General features: G+C 41.4%; 1 protein-coding gene across 4 annotated transcripts in view; it reads left to right on the top strand.

Moving 5' to 3' along the window:
• The window catches only part of SYNJ2 (synaptojanin 2), a 58,421-nt gene extending 37,426 nt beyond the window's left edge, over positions 1-20,995 (top strand). For 3 of the 4 annotated variants that reach the window (XM_026845364.1, XM_026845362.1, XM_026845366.1), the window contains 13 exons: positions 1,042-1,234; positions 2,975-3,133; positions 3,342-3,498; positions 5,512-5,629; positions 7,650-7,868; positions 9,071-9,149; positions 10,406-10,574; positions 10,962-11,114; positions 13,758-13,892; positions 15,478-15,590; positions 16,289-16,397; positions 17,732-17,934; positions 19,842-20,995. In XM_026845364.1, coding sequence (XP_026701165.1) covers positions 1,042-1,234; positions 2,975-3,133; positions 3,342-3,498; positions 5,512-5,629; positions 7,650-7,868; positions 9,071-9,149; positions 10,406-10,574; positions 10,962-11,114; positions 13,758-13,892; positions 15,478-15,590; positions 16,289-16,397; positions 17,732-17,934; positions 19,842-20,630 — 2,596 coding nt within the window. In that variant the 3' untranslated portion in view covers positions 20,631-20,995. The remainder of the gene's footprint in view (positions 1-1,041; positions 1,235-2,974; positions 3,134-3,341; positions 3,499-5,511; positions 5,630-7,649; positions 7,869-9,070; positions 9,150-10,405; positions 10,575-10,961; positions 11,115-13,757; positions 13,893-15,477; positions 15,591-16,288; positions 16,398-17,731; positions 17,935-19,841) is intronic. The other variant, XM_026845363.1, reaches the window with a different exon arrangement.
• The last annotated feature ends 3,182 nt before the right edge of the window (positions 20,996-24,177 follow it).

The raw sequence follows: 24,177 nt of genomic DNA, 5'->3' as shown, positions 1-24,177 counted from the left end.
CGGGGGGGGGAGAAGAAAATGAAGATGGAGGGGAAAGAGAACCTGTAACACCTTGCATCATTCAGATCATGAATGCCTGACAATAACTCAGATAAGACTTAGTGGTTTTCCACCTGCCCCTTGCTTAAAACCACTAGTATTCTAGTCCAGATCTCTTGGCTTCTGTCTGGAAAGTAAAATTTTCTCACTGCGAAGGACAGGCATGGTGCTGGGATTGGTTACAACAATGATCTCATTATTTACTTATCTGATCTGACAGGCATACTTTATTCTCGGAGTAGACTGGCTATCTGGGAGAAATTATCCTGTGAGCAGGTGGTCTGCTTTGCCAAGTCATCTTTCTGTAGTAAAGTGTATGCTAATCATGACATTGAAATACTATGTAATTAACAACATGGAGGCCCTAAGCAATTTGTCATCAGTACAGAACTCATTTTAGGAGTTAGATATAAATAGTTGTATCCAGTAATCACCGATTTTATTGCTTCTGATTTAACAAATTATGGGTTATGATCTGTTGCTCTTTAATCGACTGAAAAATACAGCATTAACCGTGAAGTTGGGTTTCAACACACAGTAACACTAATTAAATTGTTAACTGTCTGAAAAGCAGATTCCCATATGTTCAAAAGTAAAAGGAAATGTAATAGTAAAATTAGTTGTTGTCACTATTTTAAAGATCATGGTAGAGGCAAAACTGAAAAGTATATTCTGTAGAAATTCCCATTATTTCAGAATTAATGTCCCTTCCAAACAATACGGTAAGACAAGAAGGGGAGGAAAATATTTTCAAATAGTTTTATTTTTATTTTATTGTATTATACTTAATTTGAACCATAAGTACATGAACATCATCAAGAAACTTTGCAGCCTAAAAGATGGTGCCTAAAAGCAGCAAACTTTTTGGACAGGAGAAAGCATGACATTGTAAACTGGCTTTTCCTTTATGTTACAGTCTTAAGTTAATTGAATATTTGTCCCAGCAGCCCTTTACTCTCGTCTCTTTCCATTTATTTTTTTTTTTTTTTTTTTTAAATACAGGGACGTAGCAATAGACACTGTGAAGACAGGAATGGGAGGAAAAGCTGGAAATAAAGGGGCAGTGAGCATTCGTTTTCAGTTCTACAGTACCAGTTTCTGCTTTATATGCAGTCACTTAACTGCTGGCCAGACTCAGGTGAAAGAGAGGAATGAAGATTATAAAGAAATCACACAGAAACTCAGCTTTCCAATGGTAAGTGTAGGTGTACATATGCTAAAAACACTGTGAATAAAGGCTGTATCTTTACATTATGAGAGCTAGTCTGAGGCTGTCTTTGATGACAGGTCATCAAAGAAGTCATCTCAGTACTGTGGAGAATGGACATAAAAGAAAATGGAGAAAATTTTTTTTAAAAAAAGGAAGCATGTTTCACAGGAGACTAGATATCACCCAGTGCAGCACTTGCTTTACGAAAGTTCTACACCTTTCAAAAAATATAGTTGCTGCAGTGCTTGAAAAGTCATCACCTTTGAACAGTTTTCAAGTTGATCTTTCAGAACGGTGCAGTTTAACTGACAAATCTGTAAGGTCTCATGGATACGATCTAGGTGACTGATGTTAGATCTGGAGAGCATGATACTGATAACTCGTGCTGGCAGTAGTTAGTATGGGTTCCTAAAAGACCATCTGTGCCACTCAGCACATCAGTGCTTAAGCTGCTCCTGCTCGGCTATGATATATCTGTCCTTGGTCACTGATAAGGTACTTTCTGTTCCCTTCATTTTGTCCTCATGAATGTGTCACTGTCAGAGAACTGCTGGTTTTTCTCAGAGTGTGGCAAGTAGGCAGTATTGGTCTGTATGAATAACTTTTCCCCTAAATGGTGTCAAATCAATCACCTTGGTGTTTTAATTCACACTTGTCTCCTCAGGCCAGCAGATAACCCATGGGATTTTGTAGCAGTGCTTCTTTGCTTCCCTTAATGTTGGTTGCTTTAATTTCCACAATGCTTGCTTTCTCAGACCCCTCTGGAGAGGTCCTAAGCCAGGGAGGGAATAGACTAGTTTGTGTATTCTGGTTAGTCAGCAGAAAATGGCATTTAGGTTGAAAAGCATAAAATTTTAACTCCCTGTTTGCAAGGTTTAGAGGCTTGGCACATGCGGCATATCAATCAGTTGCTTTATGTAAGAACTAATACTGACAGTCTGAACGTCCTGCATAGAATATCTGTTCCAAATGGCCATAAAGTTGTGCTTCTGGTAGTTTTTCCTTCTAATACCTCATTAACTATTTTGTCCTTTACATTTACACTAGCTAAAGGTACCTTGTGTCTATAATACATATAAAGACTGCCCTCTAGTGCTGTGACAGCCACAGCTCTGGAACATTTCCTTTATAAATCTCTGAGTTTTAGAGGTTTATAGCTTGACTGGAAAAAAAAAAAAAAAGAAAAAAAGAAAAAAAGACTGATTAGAGGATAGGATGTTAAACTTAGAATTGGAGTGCATTTTCATTGATAGTTTTATTTCAACACATTTACAAAACTATGATGTGCATATAAGATCAAATTTGGAGCTTGTCCTTACTCAGGACCTTTGTTGCTGAATGTGCCTTAGTACCAGAAGCACATTTGGTGTTATGTTTAGAATATGTAAATATATGCATATGAAATGTGTTAGGGAAACAAACATATTTTTAATATTCATGATAACCATGATAACCAAATTGTGAATATAAAGCTGGAGTCCCATCAGGAAACGGGAGACAGTCTGACACTCTTGTTTACAAGATTCAGCTCAGTGAGATGCAAAAGACGGTGAAGAAACCATTCCATTGTAGCACAAGATGGATTTTAACAAATAGGATGTGACAAGTAGGCTCAGTACTTTGTAATTCAGAGAGACTGAGTTGACATTTCAGTGCATTTAAAAGGTGTTTTCGTGAATGTGATTCAACATTAACATTCTGTAACATTCTGTACCTTTAAACTAGGGGCGGAGCGTGTTCTCACATGACTATGTCTTCTGGTGTGGTGATTTTAACTATCGCATTGATCTGACATACGAGGAGGTCTTTTATTTCCTCAAACGTCAAGACTGGAAGACACTTTTGGAATTTGATCAACTACAACAGCAAAAATCCAGTGGAAAAGTAAGGCAGTGCAATCTAATTTTCTTGAGTACCTGCATGTTGGCTTGGTCTAATTCCTTAAGAGATTGAAAAAGTTGCATCCTCAGACCCTTGTTTGTAGTTTGTAGTTGCTTAAAAATCAGAATGTTGTTTGCAAGGAAGTTGATATATCACAATGGTACCTACCTCATCTGTAACTTAATCAAAGAGATGGTCTTTCTTTTCATAGATTTTTAAAGACTTCCATGAAGGGACTATTAATTTTGGACCAACATATAAATACGACGTTGGCTCAGAAGCATATGATACAAGTGATAAGTGCAGAACCCCAGCATGGACTGACAGAGTGCTTTGGTGGAGAAAGAAACTGCCTTTTGAAAAAACAGGTGCGTAGGATCTTTCCTTCTTCTTTATCTGAAAGTTGTTTTAGATTTCATCCACAACCCACATAAGGAGATTTAATCTAGTGGATGGTGAGGAAACGAGTTGTTGAGTTCTGGTCTAAGAGCTGTCTTTAGACCACCTGTAGGCTTAGTCAAATTGCAGTGGCTTTACTCAAGCAGATGTTCTTTTGTCTTTGATGGAATAACTTGCAGAGAGAGCCTTTTTTTCTTGAGCGTATGAGCCAAGGCTTCATGCTACAGATTGAAAAGGTGCTGGGAACTCACTGAGGAACTGAAAACAATCCAGCTGTAGCAATCTAGAAATTATTCTGTTCCTTTTCAACAGAATCCTGAGTCCACATAAAGTTCCCATGTTATAACAGCTAGATTATCATAACTGTTGTCCTCAGTAGATGTATAAGCACTTTTCTGTAATTTCTTCCACCTTGATAATTCTTAGGAATACTTCTGCTAGTTTCTGGAATTGGTGGAGATTTCATTAATTGGTGCTTATAAAGTACTTGGAGGTCATGAATGACCAGCATAACAGAAGAGCTGTTTTCACTTGTTATTCAAAAGTTATAGTAACAAAATAAACAGTATTTATTTGTGTATCCAGGGTCAGTTTTCATAGCCGTTCTCTGAGTCTGGTGGTACATCTATCTTGCAATGTTTATAAAATCTGAACAAATTCATATTAACAGTGTAATCACTGGAGAGATAATTTGGTTTGTGCCTGCAGATGTGATTTTTCACATGCCTGGGAACTACTTCTTGGAAACCAAGCAAGTGGAGTACCCTAAGTGTAAAAACTGCAAAGCAAAACTAGGGCAGTCAGAGAGTACATGTTAATGTGATAGAGTGATTCACTTTTATTTAAGGAATGAAAAATAAAATAAAGAGCTTAAACCATTGACAGAGATGTAATCTGGAAAGAAAACCTGAGACATAATAAGGAAGTTAAAACAGCCCTCTTGTGCTCGCTGTTATCATCTTAGGAGAAAGAAAACCCTTCAGCATTTTCAATGTATATTCCTTATTTTGCACAGCAAGGCTTGCCCCTGGGAGGACTTTAGTTGATGGAGTACACACAGCTCTTGCAGACCAGCTAGATAGGTCCTACGTTCTAAGGCATGTTCCTTTCTTTAGAGCTTGTAGCCTCCCACTGCTAGCTCATGTGGGTGTGTTACTGACCCGTGGTCTGTTCACCTTCCCAGCCCTGCAAAGGTTTTCTGATTAGTTTGCTGACAGAGTTCCTCTCTTTTACTGCTGGGGGCAAGGCTTTCCTGCCTCTTGGCTCTAATTGTTTTGCCTTGCTGCTTTTTGCTGCTATAGGCTAGATGACTGTTTGCCTTCTGAGAAGAAAGTATAGCCCCAGTGCGAGTGATTAAGTGAAATGCCATATTCCATATTAACTCATTTTCAACTCCACAGAAAAGAGATAGAGTTATCCATTAGCCCAAACAGTGACCTAAAAACTTTCCTATTATTGACAGCAATATAATACCTCACTCTAGCATAATGTTTGGAGCACTTTTTGTCGCTTTAATGCATTGCAAAAGAAGTATTTGGAGGTTGGATTTGCACGGGTTTGCTTCCTCCCATCTCTTGTGTGTTATTTCTCCAGTCCCTGTGTATTATTCAGATCTGCAGTGTATTTTGCAAGTACAGTGTCTGTTTCTATACTCCATAATGGGGCAGAAGGAAGAATGCTAATATGACTCTGTCATCCCAGGTTGTACAAGTAATTGATTGGGTGACATTCAGGTTAACCACTTTTGCATGTGTCTGATTCTAGTGATCAACTGTCTCCGTACTCCCTGTCCTTTCTGTAATTTTTTTTTCCTAGTCCCCTAGATTATTTAGGATACAAGCCCTACTTTGAGTGATATATACAAGAAAAAAAAACCCAAACAACTCCCACTACTAGGGTCTGTGAAGTACATCCTAATAACATAGCTTTTAACTGTTAGTAAAACTAGCTTTGAGTTTTAAATCATGTTTTGTTCTTCATAGCTGGAGAGATCAATCTTCTAGACAGTGATCTGAGTGCTGAAACTAAAGTCAGGCACACCTGGACCCCTGGAGCCTTGATGTACTATGGGAGAGCTGAGCTGCAAGCATCTGACCACAGGTAAAAAAGGGCTGCCAGGTCAGAATGTGTCATACTGAGTTACACTTCAGAGTGAGGGACTGAGTCTGACTGTAACAAGATTTAAACCCTTATTCTGTATTTGGTATCTGTTTGGTGGTTTTTTTCCCCTCATGGTGGGTTTTATACCAGGGTGGCAAGTTTCTGTGGTCCTATACTGATTCTTGCTACACTGTGATCTCAGCAAGGGTTGTGTAAGTTGCAGCAACAGGTATAGAAAACTGAGGGCTTTCTGTTGCTTGGTTTTGGAAAGCTCCAATACCAAAACAAGCTGCTCTGATGGACTCCCACTCAACTTGCTGTGAGAGAGGAGGAGGTTGGGACTGCGCGGCCTGTAGAGGCATAAGCCATGTCGTAAGTCCAGGTGTGACATCTTCAGAGGAGTGAAGTGTTGGGCATCTGCACTTCCCTTAGAAATGAAGATGGGAGAAGGAGGAAGAAACAAAAGCATGTGATATGGTTGGTCCATATCACTACTTTGTCTTTAGGGATGTGAATGACCTTTCTTTGTTAAACTCAACACTGCTTCACTCCTCTGAAACAAATTCTGTAATAAAGATGCCTTGAAAGCTCCCTTGCATCCAGAACAACCTTTGTCTCACCCCTTGTGTGCTCTGTAGAAATGCCACAATGTTGTTCCTCATAGCAGCATGTAGTGACCCACAGTAGTTGGCTCTGTGCTTCTCACGGTGCTGTTGCGTGCGAGGCCTCCAGCAAAGGAAGAACATTCCTCTTTCAATCAATTTCTCTGTGTCAAGTCTGACATTGCTGTGTTCCACAAAGCGCAGTGGAACTGCTGCTCTCATTATATAGGACCCTGAGGATGCAATCTGTGAAACATGGCTGTTGTACGTTGGTTTTCTATTTCAGCAAACTTGACTGCAAAAACTGCTTTCTAATTACAGTCAGCAGGTTTGCTTTCCCAAGGTTTGTGCTGGTAAAATGGCTTAGCTATATCTTTGTGACATATGGAAATGCGTTATGATTCACTGTGCTTATAGAAATATTTAACACTTTCTATAGTTGGGGTTTTTTTTTCCCTTTACTATTCCTTTCGAGCTCTGCTGCTCTTGTTGCTTTCATATGTTCTGGTAATGCATATTCCAGAGCCTGCTCTATTGCAAGTAGGAGGCAGCAATTTTGACACAGTTAGAAGAGCAGCCATCCCAGTTACTGCTTTGTGTGTATGTGCAGGTGGAAATCTGAGCATGGGATTGTATCCACTGAGATGAGACAAGCTTTACTCTTTCAGCTTTCTCAATTTTCTTTAGGTCTAACACAAAGAGATCATTTGTAAGAAATGGCTGAAGAAGTAGTTTGCAGTGTTGACTGCTTATAATGTGATGGATTGACATATGTTTGCTACATAACCACATTATACACTTAGAGTACCTTGTCCTTAGTTTTTGGAAGAAAACATCTTTATGTGGCCTTGTCTAACAGAAAATAATATATTGCCTTCCTGATCGATAGATGGTCTGGGAGACAGCTGTTTGACAATGAGTGAAAGCATCTTGGTATTTTTAGACTGAAGGTTTGCCAGAAGTCCTACACGTGATTGTTACTTGAATTCCTTTATGATGTGTCCTCACTCTTACACAGCCTTGCTAATGCAGGGCTGGTAAATATAATTAACAGTGCTCAAGGCATGGTTTTCCACTGCAGGAAAAATGAATCAAATTCTGGGTCGTATTGCCAACCACAGTGCTTGTTTGCAGTGAAACCTTAAGTAACTTGTTCCACTTCTCTTTTTGTGTTGAACATACATAATACTCACTTCCTTCTAAGTTATACAGGCTTAATTAAATATTTGCAATGAGATTTGACATTGTGGAGTTTAAAATGATGATAGATGTAGAGAGTTTAAACAAGACACTGTTTGTCCTTTACATAACTAAGTTCTTACCTGTCCTACTGCTTGACATTGATTTTATATAAGCATTTCCTATTGGGCGATGTTGATCTTAATTTTAAATAAGCATTTCTCCATTGTTTCATGTAGGCCAGTGTTAGCTATTGTAGAAGTGGAAGTTCAGGAAGTTAATGAAGCTGCCCGTGAGAGTGTTTTCCAGGAAGTGTCATCTTTCCAGGGACCACTGGATGCCACAGTAGTGGTAAATCTGCTATCACCAGTGCCTGAAGAGAAAAATGAATTTCCTGAGGACTTGCGTACAGAGCTGATGCAAATGTTTGAGGATTATGGCACTATTGTTCTGGTCAGGTAAGTTTGGGATCTGAAATGGTGTGTCGTCTATTCAAAAAACACAGACTAGAGATTCCCTTTTTGTCTTGACAGAATCAATTTTGTATTAGAAAGTAGTATGCTGAATTCCTTTATTGTATGTTGAATTCTTCATTAGAAAGTGAATATAAGTATTTTGAATATCTTTTACCTCTCATCAGCCTGTTAAAGAAATAGTCAAACAGCTCTCTTGGCTCAGTGGAGAAGCATTTTATTCAGCAGAGCACCATAAAGCAGAGGCTTTGATGTGAATCATCACCTTTAGATTCAGGCCTCATTTCTATGCACTGCTTCTGCTGGTGGGTCCCTGGGGCCCTGCTTCACTTACTTCGAGGAGGTCTGCTCTCTTACAGCACTCTCTCACACTTACTAGGATTTCCTGGCTGGCTCTCCTTTCTTTTGGGGGTCATTTTGCTTATTTTTTAGTAGTATGGCTTCTTGCAGTTTGAGAGGGAGAGTGTGATACTTTCTGGCAGAGCAGTTTAATTTCATTCTGGTTGATTCTGTACAGGGCTCCGGCATAGCTGTGAGACTTCTGGTTTGAGAAATACAGGCAAATGCCTGACAGCTGACCTGGGATACAAGACCAGAAACTTGTTTATGTTCTATTTGACCCATTTTTTTAACGGTGAAAACCGATGACCTGTTGTATGGTTTTATGAAGTACCACATACAAGTTGAGGGTTCAAAAGCAGCCCTGCAGGAACAATAGCACCACATTGCTTGTGAAGAAAAGGAACAAGAAAAGAACATGCTTTGGCGGTTTTGTTTTGTTTTGGTTTTAATTGCTTTAGAGCTTGGTGGTATACTAGTCTTTGGGAATATCACATGTCCTCTGAGGTGAGTGATATGCAGAGCCATGGAAGTTAGTACAGAGGGAGTGTAGATACTGGATTAGGTATCCTGTCAGTAGCTGCCAGGCTGTTTGCACTGCTGCTTCGGAGTGACCCAGTAAAGGGCAGGGTGGTGAGGTCACACAGGGGAAGATTGGGAAGGGGAAAACCTCAGCCGGGATTCATAGATCATTTGCCTCTCCACAAAAAATAGAGTTGTGAGGAAAATACAACTAAAACGAAATACATAGATGTACAAAAACTATCACACTTGCTTTTAAGGCTTTTCATTCAATGGTGAAGTAAAATGCCCTGTTTTCTCTCCTCTGCCTTTTTCTTTTTCACCAGGATCAGTGGAGGTCAAATGCTGGTGACATTTGCAGACAGCAAGTCAGCTCTTCGTGTTATGGATATAGATGGTGTCAAAGTAAGACTCTCTCTCAAACCTATAATAATAATTTCATAACAAATATCTCTAAAGTGGTTGCTTAGAATGAGATAGTTGAATTTCTAGCTAAATCATGTAGCATTATTTTAAAGAAAGTTCTAGCTTTCACAGCTGCTGAGTCTTTAATGCAGTGTTTCAGTTTCAGGAAGGCAGGAGGTGACAGTTTGTGAAGCTCCTAAGTGGTGCTTAGTATCTGGCCTCTGATACCACTGCAGAATACATGGACTCAGTCGTTGTTCTGGCACTTGAAGCAGTTCTCTTGAGATTATGTGTGACTTTATACTGTTGCCAAAGCATCCTCACGATTGTGGTTTGGAGATTTTTTTGTTTCTCTTAAGTGTATCAGATGAGCTCCTTCTACCAAGCTGGAACACCATGATTCATTGGCCTCCATGGCAAACTCAGCATTAGCAGTAGGCGTTTACCTTCCCCTCCCCTGCTCTTCCTTCCCACGCACATCGTCTGCAATTCATCAACCCCCTCATTTATGCTGACAAAACTGTTTGTGGGGCTGCACTATAAACTCAGTGTTGAAGTAATGGATTTAACCCTCATTCTTCTTTCATATTTGGATTTTTATATATTAATTTGGCTCATTTTATTGATGTATTGATATGTTGTTTTATAGCACAGACCCAAGCACAATTGTAAGTGCACACTGCATAAATGTGCTGGAAACCTGATTCAGGAACTTTCCAAAGCAGTTTTGATGCCTAAGCTGATGTCTTGGATACCTCTCACTACAAATGTCATGGAGCAACACATATAAGCAGCTGTGGTCTTAATCTTTTTAATAATATGCTTTCCATATACATCAACTATCATATCTGGAATTTTCTGAGTAAAGTATCCTTACAGATGGCATCAGATAGTAAATTCTTGTGTGTTATAAAGCTACTGACTCAAAAATGGAACCCTCCTACACCATTATTACTATCACAGTATCTTTTTGACAATATTTGCTGTTTCACCTATTTCTCAAGTGTTTTCCAAATGTGGCAGCAGTGCTTTTAAGTTGTGAAGCTAGCATTCTTTCAAGAATATTGTTACAGTCTGAAAACTTGGTTATGGGGATAGAAAGAGTGCTTCCTTTTCATTTAGCTTCTGAAATGAAGCTTTAGTTATATCAGTTTCTGAAACAGTTATACAATAGATTGGTAGCACTTATTCTGTTCAGGTGTTCTTGTTCTATGAAGTTGCTTGGCAAAGGGAAAACAACTCTTTCTTTGCATTAGGTCAGAGGCAGAACAGTGAAGATCCGGCCCAAGACCAAGGACTGGCTAAAGGGCCTTCAGGAGGAAATTGCTCGAAAACGGGACAGCATTGCCCCCATGTCCCCCACGGCAAACTCCTGTCTTCTGGAAGAAAATTTTGACTTCTCAAGTTTGGACTATGACTCAGAAGGTGAGCAGCAGGTTTCTAAGCGAAGTTGTGAGAAATTGCTTTGCTGACTTTGGTTGCACAGAGAAGGTACAGTATGAGTGTTAGCAATACTTTAATTTGTAATGAAGCCACACTTCCTAAAAGGAGGACTGTAACTAAAGCCATGACCCGGCACTGTGCCTGGGCAGAGAACTGTTGCTTAGACCATCCTATCGATTTAGTGTTATAACATATGTTAGCGAATCCAAGGTACGGTACAGTTGTCGGTATAGAAACAAACTGTAATGAAACACATGGGTTACACAAGAAGCTTTCCCAATGCAGATATTAAATGTATTGATTGATAGTAGAGAGAGACAGAGAATGCATCTGCTCACTAAGTCTTTGTTATCTAATATTTTAATTCAGGTGATATAGTGGAGGATGAGGATGATTATTTAGATGATGCTTTGTGTCAACACCTAGTAGAAGACACAGCAGAAGATATGCCTGAGGGCTGTGGACATTTTGCATCCATAGGTCATTCAGACAAAGCTGAGCAAAACCCACGGCTGTATAAAGGTAAAGTAATTCTGGTAAAGTAAGACCAGAAGGTTTGTTGTTTGTTCTCCTTTCGTCTCTATTTCCTTGTTCATTTATATTTTCATTGTAGGTCCTCTAAAGATAAGGATCATCCTTTTGGTACATGTTCATGCTCAACCCCCCTTGAGTTAGTGACTGTAACAGAGGCCCTCAGGCATAACAGCAATACAAATAATAAAGCTTAGATCCTACTTCTCTCTAGGCCAGGGCAAGGCAGGAGTGCTGAGAAATGCTGGTTTCCTTTTATAATCAGGAGAAATTAAGGGGTTTTTTATCCATTTGATGATGTTCAGCACCAGAGCATGTAACAAAAAATTATCCATTATTTTCTTATTGGTGAGGGCCAGAGCAAAATGAAACCAAAGGAATCCTGTTGATTCAGTGATGGGCTTGGCCATGTCCTTTGAGCAATAGCTGTGGCAGTGCAGTCAAGGGTAAGCTGGACAGTCCAGGAGGTTGTTGTGCTCAAATAACTTACTTCAGAGAAGCCTAAAGTTTCTCCTTTGTTGCTGTTTTATTTATTTCTGAAGAAATCGAGGTTCACCAACAGGTATATTCATTCTTTTAGTGTTTCATAAATGTGTTACCTTTTTTCCTGGTGACCTCACTTGTTTGCACATCATTGTGAAATGACTTGGTAAAGAGAAGATAAAGCTGTGGAACGAATACAGATAAAAACTTCAGCGAGAACTAGCCAAGTTGGTAGTGGTCTTCTATGGGGATGTGATCAGGACGTGCTGCGGTGACCAAGCATTGACAGCCTGGGTCACGTATTAAACACTTCATGACAGCAAGTGATTCAGTAGCTGTCTTTCTGCGCTCTCTCAGAACTGCTTTGTCTTCTGACATAAAAGTGAAAACTTTTAATACCTTCAAAGGTTGAGTCAGAAGTACAGTTCAGAAAGATTAAATGAAATTCTTAAGTTTACACAGACAGATTTTCCAAACAATCAGAGTGATATACAGCTTTCTTGCCCACCTTGAGTCATAGGCTGGGTGCAGTGTGGTCAGACCCAGAAACCTAGCCCTGAGCCAAGGAGTAATCTGTTGTTATTAAATACTGTGAAGCCAATCACTTTGTATTATAGGATGCCTTGCCCTCCAAACACCTCTGTCCTACTGTGCGATGATTCATTAAGCTACAGAAAATTGCAGTGATTCTTTTCACCCGCACTACCTCTTCTCCACAAAAAATATCACAGAGTAAATGGAGATTATAAAGTATAGTTTGAAGGAGGTCAAGGTGGGGTCATGATCTCACACAACTCAAAATATGATATATTCAATCCATCTTGAGAGTCTCTGCAGTTTCAGATGCCTCCATAAGCTTCCAATTCTGCCTGAGTAACTCCTAATCGAAGGTGTGATGATTGTAGAGCTGATGTTAGACACAGATGGAAACCAGTGATGGGCAGAACGGTGTGTGTATGTTTCTGAGGTCAGAGAAGGGCATAGCTCCACAAAACTGATGTTCCTGGGAGCTGATTATAACCAGCAACCTTTGAGGGGAAGGGATAGAGTGGTGGTGGCTGGTTTTTGTCTTGTGTTGAGTGTTACTGCCAGAATTTCAAGCTGTGCGTTTAGGCACCTGCATGACTCCTGGGATCCTACTGGTGAGCCCATATCTGCAGCTCAGAAGTATTGAAAATGCAGAGAGAAGGGGGAGGGTAGGTTGGGCGGATCACAGGCTGTGTCTAATGTGGCTGCCATCCGCTGCTGAGTGGGAGTAGGAAACTGTGAGGCAGCTTAGTATTCCCTGCAGAGCACTGCTTTCTGAAAAACAGGAACTTGTATAAAAATGCCTGAAGTATGAGAGACTGCTGCTACACAATTCTTTCCCCATCCTCTCCAAACCACAGGGACAAAACTAAACCCAGTGGATTTTTGAGCCCTACAGACCAGAGCTGCACGGCTGGGCAGCCATGGCAGGGTGAGAGAATTGAAGTGAGTGCCCTCACTTCTGCAGACTGGGAGACTAAAGCAATCCCTACTTCTTGCCTCTTCAGCTGTCAGAGAGGCTTAGATGGGGCGAAAAATCGTGTAATAGCCTCGTCATGTAAGGTGCAGCCAAAGGCTAGCAGAGGCAGGGGTACCTGTTAAGAGATGTTGCTAGAAAGCAGAGATGTGACAAGTGAGCCATTCAGACAGATTTTTCTCTGGTATAAAAGCAGTTCTCCTGAGCCAGGAAAGTTGTCTAATCCTCAGAGGGAATTCCTGTGTTTAGGAAGGAAGAGCAAGGGATTGACCATGACTAGCCTCCTTATGGCTGCCATGACACAGTTTGAATGAGAGCGAGTTGCCACCAAGTCTGGCTGTGAAAAGCTCAGAATCTAACAAGTGACTAGTAACCCTGGAATCATATGTAGTCAGTCTTTGTGTCGGCACAATCAGTTAATAAATGCCGGAAAAAGAGAGATAAGTGTCTGACAAAAGGGTAATGTTTCCTGGAGTGGAGCAGGGAGACGTTTGGGGAGAGCAAAACCATATGAAAGGAGTCACGTTGTGTTGCTGAGATACCTGGTTGAGGCTTCCCGTTCATAATCGCCTCTCTCCTAAGTACCTGGATTTGGTGCATCTTGCCCAGCAGGCATCTAATACAGATCCTTTCTGAAATTTCCCTAGATGATACAGACCTGGCTGATTTAAAGCGAGAGCTGGAGGCAAGTGGGGAATGCTACCGCCGGACTCCAAGCAGGTCTCTGTCTATTCCTACCAGGCCTCGGCCACTTCAGCCACCACAGAGGCCTCCCCCTCCTGGTGAGTTCAACTGTCTTTAATGTTGTGTGGGCCCCAGCTGAACAGTTTTGCCTGCCGTTTCTGGGTGACACAGAAAATAATACCTTGTTCTGAAATGTCAGGCTGTGGAGGTACTTGTGTGGGGGTTTAGGCCCTGCTGGGACCCAAGACCACACCACCGTTGTCCCTCCCCCACCCTCGGACCAGACAGGGCAGGGAGTGAAATACAGACCCCGGGGTTGAGATAAAGAAAAATCTAATACAACAGTGTAACAAATAATAAAACGAACAACAACAATAGCAATAACAATAAACAGTAGTAACAATGAACAGGACAAGAGATATACAGAGATATATATACACCACAAGGATACAGCAGTGAAGGGTGGTGACGATGACTGGAACAAAAAGCTGTCCTGCTCTTCCCCTTCGTGCTTCAGCATAGTATTGAAAAACCTGGCTAGAGCTCCCTCCCCACTGCTGGGGAAACTTAACCCTATCCTAGCTGAACCAGGACAACTTGCTTTCCAGTCTGTTTCAGCCTGACTATGGCTGCAGTTAGCAATGGGAGAAATTTGTCTTTAGGATGACAAATACTCCACAAAAAATGCCTTTAGTGAGGATGGAACAGCCTGTATGTTTCATACTAACTCATCACTAAGGTTAGTGACTTGATCAGCCACTTTGTGGCAATAAAATAAATACCACTATTTATGCCTGCTTCCTTTCAAAGTCACTGAGTGTTTTCTTACAGTTTGTTCTTTTCTGACTTAACTGTAATCTTCCTTTTATAAAGTTCTGACAAAATACTTGTTCTGGACAGTTTTGTCCTTTTCTGCTTTGCAAGCAAATCTTGCTTGCTTACGTGTTTATGAAAGAAATGCAAAGTGGCTTTTGATTATCAGCAAGGTACAAAGGGGAAGTGATGCTTTTACCTAAGGTCTATCCACCCGAGATGCTATCAGTGTTATGCTGCTCCGGCTTTTATGGCTACTTCTGGGTGAATGCTGAGTGTTAAATCAGCATAATTATCTTTGCCTTCTGTATGATCATGTTTTTCTTGCAGCCCAAAAGCCTCTCTTCTGTGTATATTTTCCAGTCTTAAATTAAAGGTTCTGTCAGACTCACTGCTGGAAGATGAGTTCTTTGGGACTATTCCCATATTCATTCCTGAGTCTGCTGTGCAGTAGTGACAACACTGGTATCTGTATTTCTGTGCCTGGAATGCAGCATTAATGCTTAGTTGAGGTTATTAAATTAAATAAAAGCAAGACTAACTGCTTCCTGGTACAGTTCAAGATTTCAGCATTTTATTCTGTGTTGAGATTTTTTTTTTTAACCTTAAGATTAGACCAGTAACGGTTCAGCCCATCACTCCTCATAAATTAAAGTGTCTTGCTCTTGGCACTCAGGCAGGAGGGACTCAAGGTCCCTACTGTCCTACAGAAGATCTTGCCTAATATGTCTGCCCCTGGAGGAGCAAGGAGGGTGACAGGGTCTCTTATTTATCACAAACAATTTCAAAGCACATTGGTTTTGCTCCACTGCAGATAAAAATGTTGTACCAGCTCTTGAATGTAAAAAGCCATTTTTATTCCTCTTTCAGCTGGAACATCAGGCAAAAAGTCCCCTTCAGATGGTTCCCTCTCTCCAGGAAGCCACTCCAACTGCTCCATCCTGGCAACGGCAAAGCTGCTACCTGGAGCCCCTCAGCAGCCAGTGAGTGCTGCCACTCAGCACTGTCCTGATCTCCCCCTCTACATAGATACTGTAGACACTGAGCATCACAGACCTGATGAACCTGCCATACAAGGAAGGAAGTCATGTGCCTGAGCTGGAAATGCTAAGATTAACTTCTTGTTCTGTAATACTAGACTGCAGGACATGCTAAACACCAGAAAAATGTTACTAAATTGCCAGGAATTAGAAAGGCCAAACAGGGAGAGAAAGGTGCGAGACAGGACACTCGGTTTATTCCACGTGCTGCTTTCTGACAGATGCTGAGTTGAATTTTCCGCACCATGATAATATGCTTTAATTCTTTACTCACCTCTATTTTGATGGGCCATGCTAGTGCCCAGCATACCAGCAAAGTCTTGCCCATTGCCAGCAAGGCTGCTAGCCTGCTGAGTAGACCAAGATGGGAATGTAGAAACACCTCCCGACTCCTCTTTTGTTGGATGAGAACCCTACTGTATTGACCAAGGGATGGCCAAGGGTCTCTAGCTGTGTCAGTAAGCCTGTCTGATCTGCCAAAACCCTCCCCACTATTTCTCTAGTATTTATAGATTGTGGAATAGCCACTGGCAAAACCAGAACTTTACACATGTGTGAGCTTAGCTCTAAGATTACAGCTGTATGAGAAAAAACAGTTTTCTCAAGATTACTTATTCTGATTTTTTTTTTTTTTTTTAAAGCCTAAAGTCCGGACTGGAATAAGTAAACCTTACAACGTCAAGCAGCTGAAAACCACCACAGCTGAGGAAGCAGAAGAAGTTATTAGATGTCTTATGGAAGCTAAAGGAGGTGAGCACGACTTTCTACCTGACTTCTAAAAAATCTTTATTTAAAGAAAACTGTAGGTGTATTCATCCTCCCTGTTGTAGCCCAGATGCACATATTTCTATTCAGAAGCTCACCTGAACACTGACAGACATTTTATACTTAAGTGTTCTCTGTCAGTTTTGACAATATTAACCTTTTTTTTCCAAGATGACTCAAGTTGTGTATTTTGTTGTAGAATCTGTTACGAGGAGCGACTTGGGTTATTTATGTCCAGATTTAGTCTGAAAAATTAAAAGATAAAGGTGGGCTCTTCCTAAACTGATGGTGCCTGTGTTGGCTTAGAGTTGCATAAAGGGTATTTGCTGCTCTATTTAGCGAATGCTCACTATTCCAAGCAGGACTAGAGAGCAAATACAGCTATGGGAGAAATAACCTGGATTCTGCTCACATTTGGACAGCAAGTATAGTTGTAACCTAGATAGAAGCTTGCACCACACTTCAGCTGATAGTGAAGCTAAAAGGTTCCTCTGTGTGCAGGCTCTCTGTGATCCCCAGAGAAGAGAGCTTCTTGCAAGGGCAGGTTAGAGCAGGAAATTAGCTTAGGTATTAAAACTTAAGCAGTGTGAATATACCCTCCAGGGTTGCAAGCAGTCTTTCTGCTGATGCTGTATGAACGAAAAAGAATGCAGTATCTCTGAGATAGCTACCTGAGTTTGTAACGCTCTCAGTTTAGAAGAAAAAATATCCCTTTTCATTTGTAAATAGAGCAAATGGAGTTTGAAATAATCCAATTTAATTAGAAATATCATAAAGGCATCTTGATGTTTGTTCCTTAGAGAGTGCTGTTCATTTGGTTTTTAAATCAGATTTATGCTCCATTAATTTTGAAATTCACATTAAGTTTCCACTCAGTGTTGGTAAGGAAACTAGTCCTGTCAGCATCACTTTCAGTCCCTTGTGCTGTACCACCAATTGGCATTTACAGTTCTTCTCAAAGCACAAGATGCGCTCGGTATCATTATCTTGGTTATCCAGATAAGGAAACCAGGACAAAAGGAGACTCAGGACTTGCACCCAGTGCTCCTGAAATCCCAGCCAGTGTTTTAACCACTTGGCTAAATGGTGGCACTGCACTTCTTTGGCATGAAGTGATTACAGACAGGGTAGTTTTTCCCTAACTGCCTCCTACAAACGTGACAGGATTGCAGTGGTCTGTGTTTATTTCTACAACCTACCTTCTTGGTCTGAGCACATTCCCTTTTAAGCACACACATTGGGGAAACATGACTGTGAAAGAAATGATCTTGAAGCTACATTCTGATCAAGCCAAGACACTAATGGGTTTTGATTTTCAGGACTGCAGGAAGATGCAGTAAAGACTGCTCCACCAAGAAACCAAATGTTCACCAAATCTGAGCCTCTGCCCAGCATCACGAAGTCAACATCATTTCAAGGGGCACAGGCAGGACCAGTGCTTGTGCCCCATCGTCCGCCACCCAAAGTTCCAACTACGAAGAAGCCTGCACCTCTGCAAAGGACCGGAGTCAAGGTGGAAATCGTAAGACAGTTGCAGCAAAACGCATCCAGCCTCCATTACACATTGCGAGGGATGGCAAGAGGCGTGGACAGTTAAACAACTTGTATGAAGTCCTGTCATTTAAAGTTCTTAGCCAGCAGGCACTAAAATGATTTTGTGTATTGTAGTCACCAAGGCATAAAAATGTGCTAGGAGATCAGAAAGGAAGAAGTGCCCTGAGTTCCTTACTCAGCTGTATTCAGCTTTTCTATTTGCTAGTCCATTCTCCTAGATTTTATTACTTTTCTTCTGGTTTGTCTAAACCTTGTCAGGATTTAAGACTCATCCCTTCTTTATTTACTTTTGACCACATTGTGAGTGGTCTGCTCTGTATTGATGTGAGGCAGCTTCCTCATCAGTGTGCTGCCTGTGTCCTCCTCAGAAACATCTAACTTTTCTCACACACCTTATAATGGGATTCAGCCTTTCACTTCCTTTCACTTTGGATTCTGGATTCTACTCAAGAGTTCAGGTTCTTAAAAATACAAACCTGTAGGTGTTGGGGTTTTAATCTGTCTCTCTGTTGGGTCTCTACAATGAAGATAGTAATTCTTCACCTCCAGAGATGCTAAAATGAGTATTTAGTGGTGAAAGCAATTTTAACTACAAGAGAGAGACAAATATAACCTTTCATAGTCTTCCTTTGACAGAATCTCTGCTAGGAAGCTCTGTTTTAAGTTGTTAGGGCTCCTGCCTTACCTTCCCTTCTAAAGGCCTTCTCTATCCCTCTCTCTAAACCCCTTCTCTAGCACAGACTTTGTGCAATCTCTACCTAGCAGATTCACAAAAGAAAAAAAGACAGATAACACAGTGTGTGCCCTTCCCTTAAACATTCTATAACAAGGAATGGTCTGTTTATTATTTTGTGTATGTTGTTGCCATTCCCAGGGCACTCCTCAAAGGTGCTGAGAGGGACTGCTGTTTTGGTGTTAGTTATATGAAGTATCCTGCAGGAATATATCTATTTTACTTTGACTCTATCCACTCCTTCCTCCATCTCAATGAATTCAGATGGGGGTTGTGTACTTGAAAACCTCTACCCAATCCCTCTCGTTAAAAAAAGCATGAAATCAAGTGTAGGCAACTTAACAGCAGCACACAGACAGAAGTGCCAGGGGATAAGTCCATCATGAAATACTGACTAGATATTTTGACTGCATTAAAAAGCCTGTATATTATATTTTTAATAGTATGGGAGAGTAATAAAGAATTAAAATGCTTTCAGTCACACTGAGTATGAGAAATCTGAAGCAGCCCCTGCCCTGTCAGTCTGAGGTAGGATCCAATTATTTATTTATCTTTAAACGGTGAATATATGCTAGGCTGTACTTCAAGAGTTTACTTTTAGGTTCAGTTCCTAGCATCAGTGAGATACCACAGAGCCACTAGTGCATTTCTTGGGTTAGCTTAAGCTAATTGTCCTTCAGCCTTAGTAGCAGAAGTACCCAAAGGCATGTGCTAATGGCCCCATTAATCTCACCCTTCCTATGCATTCTTGCTTAAATAATGTTAGTCAGCAGAGATGTAACAAATAAATAATGCTTCAGAACTGTGTTCATTTGGCCTGGAGCAAAATCCTAACATGAAAAAGAGATGGTCAGAAAGAAATCTATTTCTCATACAGGGAACAAAACGGCTGTAGGATCCTTGTCCTCAAATAACAGTGCTCTGTAAATCAGCACTGGTCCAAGGCACGATGCATGAGTGCAGAACCAAGCAGAGGCAGTGTAAAAGTATGCTGTCAAGCCTCCTCTTTGTACTGCATTTTTTTCCCTTCCAGTACTGTCAACTTTTTTCAGTAACACCATCAATAAGACTTGCACTAGTAGTGACTCAGAGTTTAAGGTACATATTTTTTTCTCAAATTTCTTGTTCCTTTTCCCCCTTAGGCTACATCTACAGAAGAGCAATTTGACCAACAGGCAGCACACTCTCCTTTCAGCTTGCCAGAGCCCTGTCTAGAAGCTGGAGCTATTCTTAGTCCAACCAGGATTGCTCCAGTCCCTAAACCCAGAACACCACAACCTGGGAAGCCTCAGGAGAGCAGGGGGAACAGTGAAAGGCAGCCCCCTCTAACAAGCATGTCTGAGGCCATCACACTGCCTCCCCCCAACGCTTCCTTTGCCCCAAAGGTGCCACCACGGAGAAAGAAGTCAGCTCCTGCAGCTCTTCACCTGCAAGTCCTCCAGAGCAGTGACAACCCGCTTTTTAGGGGGTTAATGTTCAACTCCAACAATAACAATCCTGGGTTCTGCCCCCAGGCTCAGGACACTCATGTAGCCACACAGTCTGTGCAATTTGTTCCTACATCCTCGGCCAGCCCAGAAGACACCACAGCTGAGCAGTTGGCACAAAATGCGGCAGCCAACCTTCAGGGCCCTCCTCTAGCAGAAGGCCAGCATCCACAGCTCTCAGACACCTGCTCCCTTCCAGAGAACGCCAGTCTTTTGGACCTGGACGTGGATTCTTCCTGCCGTCTTTCCATACAGGCAGCAGCTACTTCTCCAGCACACGATCCAGAACATTTAAAACACCCCAGCTTGAAAGATTTCAGTCACTGGGTTACATTTAGTGATGATGAAGACAGTAGTGCACTGTCAGAAGGGTTCAACAAACTGCTTGTCTTAGAACAGAATAAAAATACCTTGATGAAGACAAACACTGACTTAGAACTGTAAAATTCTGTCCCTTTAATGTTCCTATAGAAATCATAATTATGATGCAAAATAAATTTTTTGCACAAGGATTTTTATTTAACCAAATAGATCATCTGTCCATGCTACATTTCATTTTCATGTTTAAAGATACTGCCCCTGGAGGGAAGTGTATATACAACCTAACGTTATCTACAGCTTGTTTGAAAAGTTCTTTATTCTAAGTTATTTCTTTTTATTAATCCATCTTAAGATGGTTTATTTCATTTCAGGTACAAATCATATGTAAGAACATGTAATGATATATGGAAAAAAGACATTAAGAAAAACATTCTTCCTGTGGAGTTTATCACTTTCTGTCACTTGAAATAAAGCACCCTTATCTTCAAGAGTTAGACTGCTACAGTTATTCTGGAACAAACATCCAAAAGGAGAATGCATACACATGTAACTACAGCAGTAGCGCTGGTATTGTTCTGCTACTTATCCACTGTGGACACCAGGCTTAGACAGTATCTTCTTGTAAATCTCAACTAGCTGCTGTGGCAGCAGGCCCTAGTACTTACCTTGTTAAATTGACTCCTGTGTTAAGAGTAAAACGAAAGGTGTGTACTATGAGGCTGTAAAGCGGAACCTTGAGAGGGGGTGCCCAGGTGTCACCCAAGAAATGCCTGTTTTTACTCCAGACCAGGCAAGTGAACCCCTGTATTGCAAGAGGTCTGTTGTAAGTGCTGTGCTGTTAATGGCACTGTGGTAACATGCCTCAGCTGTTCTCTAAGGGCTGGGTAACCTCTCAAACTACTGCTCTGACCTCCAGTGAGACCAAAGGCAGCCCTAGTTGGTTTTCTACCACAATACCAAAACTCACTCTGTTTTTCTGTTCACAACAAAACAAACAACATACTTTACAATGAAACAGCACGTGGACAAAGACAGTCCCTTTTTAAAGAAAAGCTATAGTCTCCTTGTATAGTATCTATGAAAATACTGTGGAAATACAGTAAATAGCCAAGACCTGTTGATGACACAGGTCATTAGCATATGACTGTCTGATGCTAAAGACAGTTTAATCAGTAGGGACCCTGTTTCCCTTCTGAGTGTTTGTAAGAAAATACCATGTCAGGCTTTTATTTTCACGTTGCAGATGAGGAAAGAGCTTGTCTGGGAATCTGAGTTTACACACAACACTAAGCCCCAAGCAGATGACTGGGAACGGCAGAACTCCCTGGCAGAGAGGAACTGTCGCTTACAGCCTAAGTATGAGTTGAAGCTCAGCCTGGACACCAGTGGGGGTGTGGGTGTGGTGTGTGTGTGTAGAGCTACTGCTGTCCCTGTGTTTCTATCGCTATGCAGTCTTGTTTATTTTGTCCCAGGGAAGGAGCTGCCAGGTGCTTCCTGTTCACCTCAGCAGCTGCAGCAAGGCCGTGCTGCATAGAGGGCCAGGCAGCCCTCAGAAACAACATGGTCACTGGAGAGGAGCTGGGGAGGCTAAGAAATGGAACAAGCCCTGGGCAACTGCACCTGAGACTGAGGACAATTGTAAGCAGCATGTGCACCACTGTAAATAAAGCTGTTGCTCCAGTGTGCTCTGTGCCCGTAGAGGTAGCATACCTAGGAGGCAGCTGCAGTGCACAGAGTAAAGCTAACCAGCAAGTGGCTACCATCATCTGTTCTGTGTGGGTTCTGCAAACAAAAGGGTTAAAAGAGGATCACATTCAGTGGTTCCGACTACAAAGCCTAGCTTGGGGAAGCACTCCCTGGTCACCAGTGCAGAAACTGCAGGCAAATCCTCCTATGTGCCTGCACTGCTCCTCCCTTACACTTACCCAGTCAGTATTCCACCAGAGCCTATAGGGACAAGCGAGTCTATAGGTCACTCACCGGGGTGGGCTGACTCGAGAAGTGTTGCTGCTCAGCAAAAAGCAGACTGAGCTTCATGATGAAGTCATCTCTCATTTATTAGCAAGCCAGCAGTCGAGCTTCTCAGAAGCCCAAGATTTTGGCGAGGACAATCCATGGTGCTAAATGCATCTGTTGTCTGCTCAAGCTGCGCAGGCTTTTGCCTTGCACATGCAGTAAAACTGTACACGATAGATGCCATTTGTGCAAAGCAGGCAGTTAAAAATGATAAACAGATTGCAACTTGTCACGGTAACTTGTTAAGAGAAGCATCAAGATCTTTTATTATTAAAGGAAGGAGAGCATTTTTAAGCAGTTGGTGAAGCTGAAAACAACCTCTTCAGGTTGGGTTTTTTTTTCAGAAAAGATGTATTAAAAAAAGGTTGGGTTTTTTTTCATAGGAGAAATTAATTGGCTTGTTCTCAGCTTCTTGGAAACTGGGAATTCAGCCATTTTCTTACTTGCAATGCCTACCTGTTTCATTGCTACCACCAAATTGTGAACACAAGACAACCTGCAAGAGCATGTTCTGTCATCTGAGCATCTGGCACCCTCCTATGCTCCCTTGTTTGCTGGACACTTTAAAAAAGATCCCCAAACACTTCAAAGGCCAAACCAATAAAACCCAGTGCTCAGCTTCCTGAGTGAGTGTCAGTTTAAGATGGTAGCAGGCTGGTGACAAATGCTGAAGCAGATAGTTGTTTCCCTACAAGATGACACAGAGCCTTAGCCTCTTTGTCTTCCTCTTAAAAAAAACAAAACAGTGAATATTTATGGGCACATTTCAGTATAAAACAGTAAGAGCAGTAAAAAAGAAAGAGTACGTTATATGACCATATCCAACATTTTCTGCAAAGATAAATTAACAACTCTAGGACAGCTAATTTACATGTTAATGAAAGTGTTAGCAGGAAAGCCAATTAAAGTGGATTTATACAAGTCAAATAAAATCTGCTTTATTACTCTCCTTGAATAAGAGAAGTATCTGGCCTTTAGCATTTATATCTGATGTCTACGTATGTGGCAAGCTGCCCATTAAAGTGTGAATCCCCACAGCTAAGCTGGTTTATACTATCAGAGACAGCATATACTGTTCAATCACAGCAAATCAAGGGAAAGGAACAGACAGTCCAGCTGAAAAGGTTACAGCAAAGAATGAGGATCTTCTGTCTCAACATATCATCTTCCACACTGGTGCCCAGCACCCCAGCCAAGTGTTTTTTCAGAGGCAGGTGCTTGTGACCTGTGTTCTAGTTTTAATGCTCAGGAGAAGCAAAATAGGGCCAGACTTGCTCTGCGTTTGGGAAACCATTACAGAAAACTCAGACTGCAGGAGGTGGTCATTCTTTCCTTATCATTCAGGATTAAGCCAAGCCCCACCACAATGTGAAAAGAGGCCAAGTAACCTGACCCATCGCTACCTGACATCCACGGCTGGGGAACCCATGGCACAGCTCTGTCCTCAGCCCTGCTGCCATTCTTACTGGGACACTATCAGTGGAAACCTATGTTCTTGGTGACAGCAATCAGACCTGAAGGCCACATAACAGGTGGTAGGGAGTGGCTATCTCATGATATTCTTCATGTTGTGAACCCAGCACTCAGAAATCTTAAAACTGTTGACACTGGCTGTGAAGCCACATATTAATGATTTACCAGATGCAAGTATATA

Source organism: Athene cunicularia (genome assembly GCF_003259725.1).
Source record: "Athene cunicularia isolate RWA chromosome 3 unlocalized genomic scaffold, athCun1 chr3_part1, whole genome shotgun sequence".
In the NCBI taxonomy this organism is placed as follows: Eukaryota; Metazoa; Chordata; class Aves; order Strigiformes; family Strigidae; genus Athene; species Athene cunicularia.
This window is presented reverse-complemented; position numbering and strand designations above follow the sequence as displayed.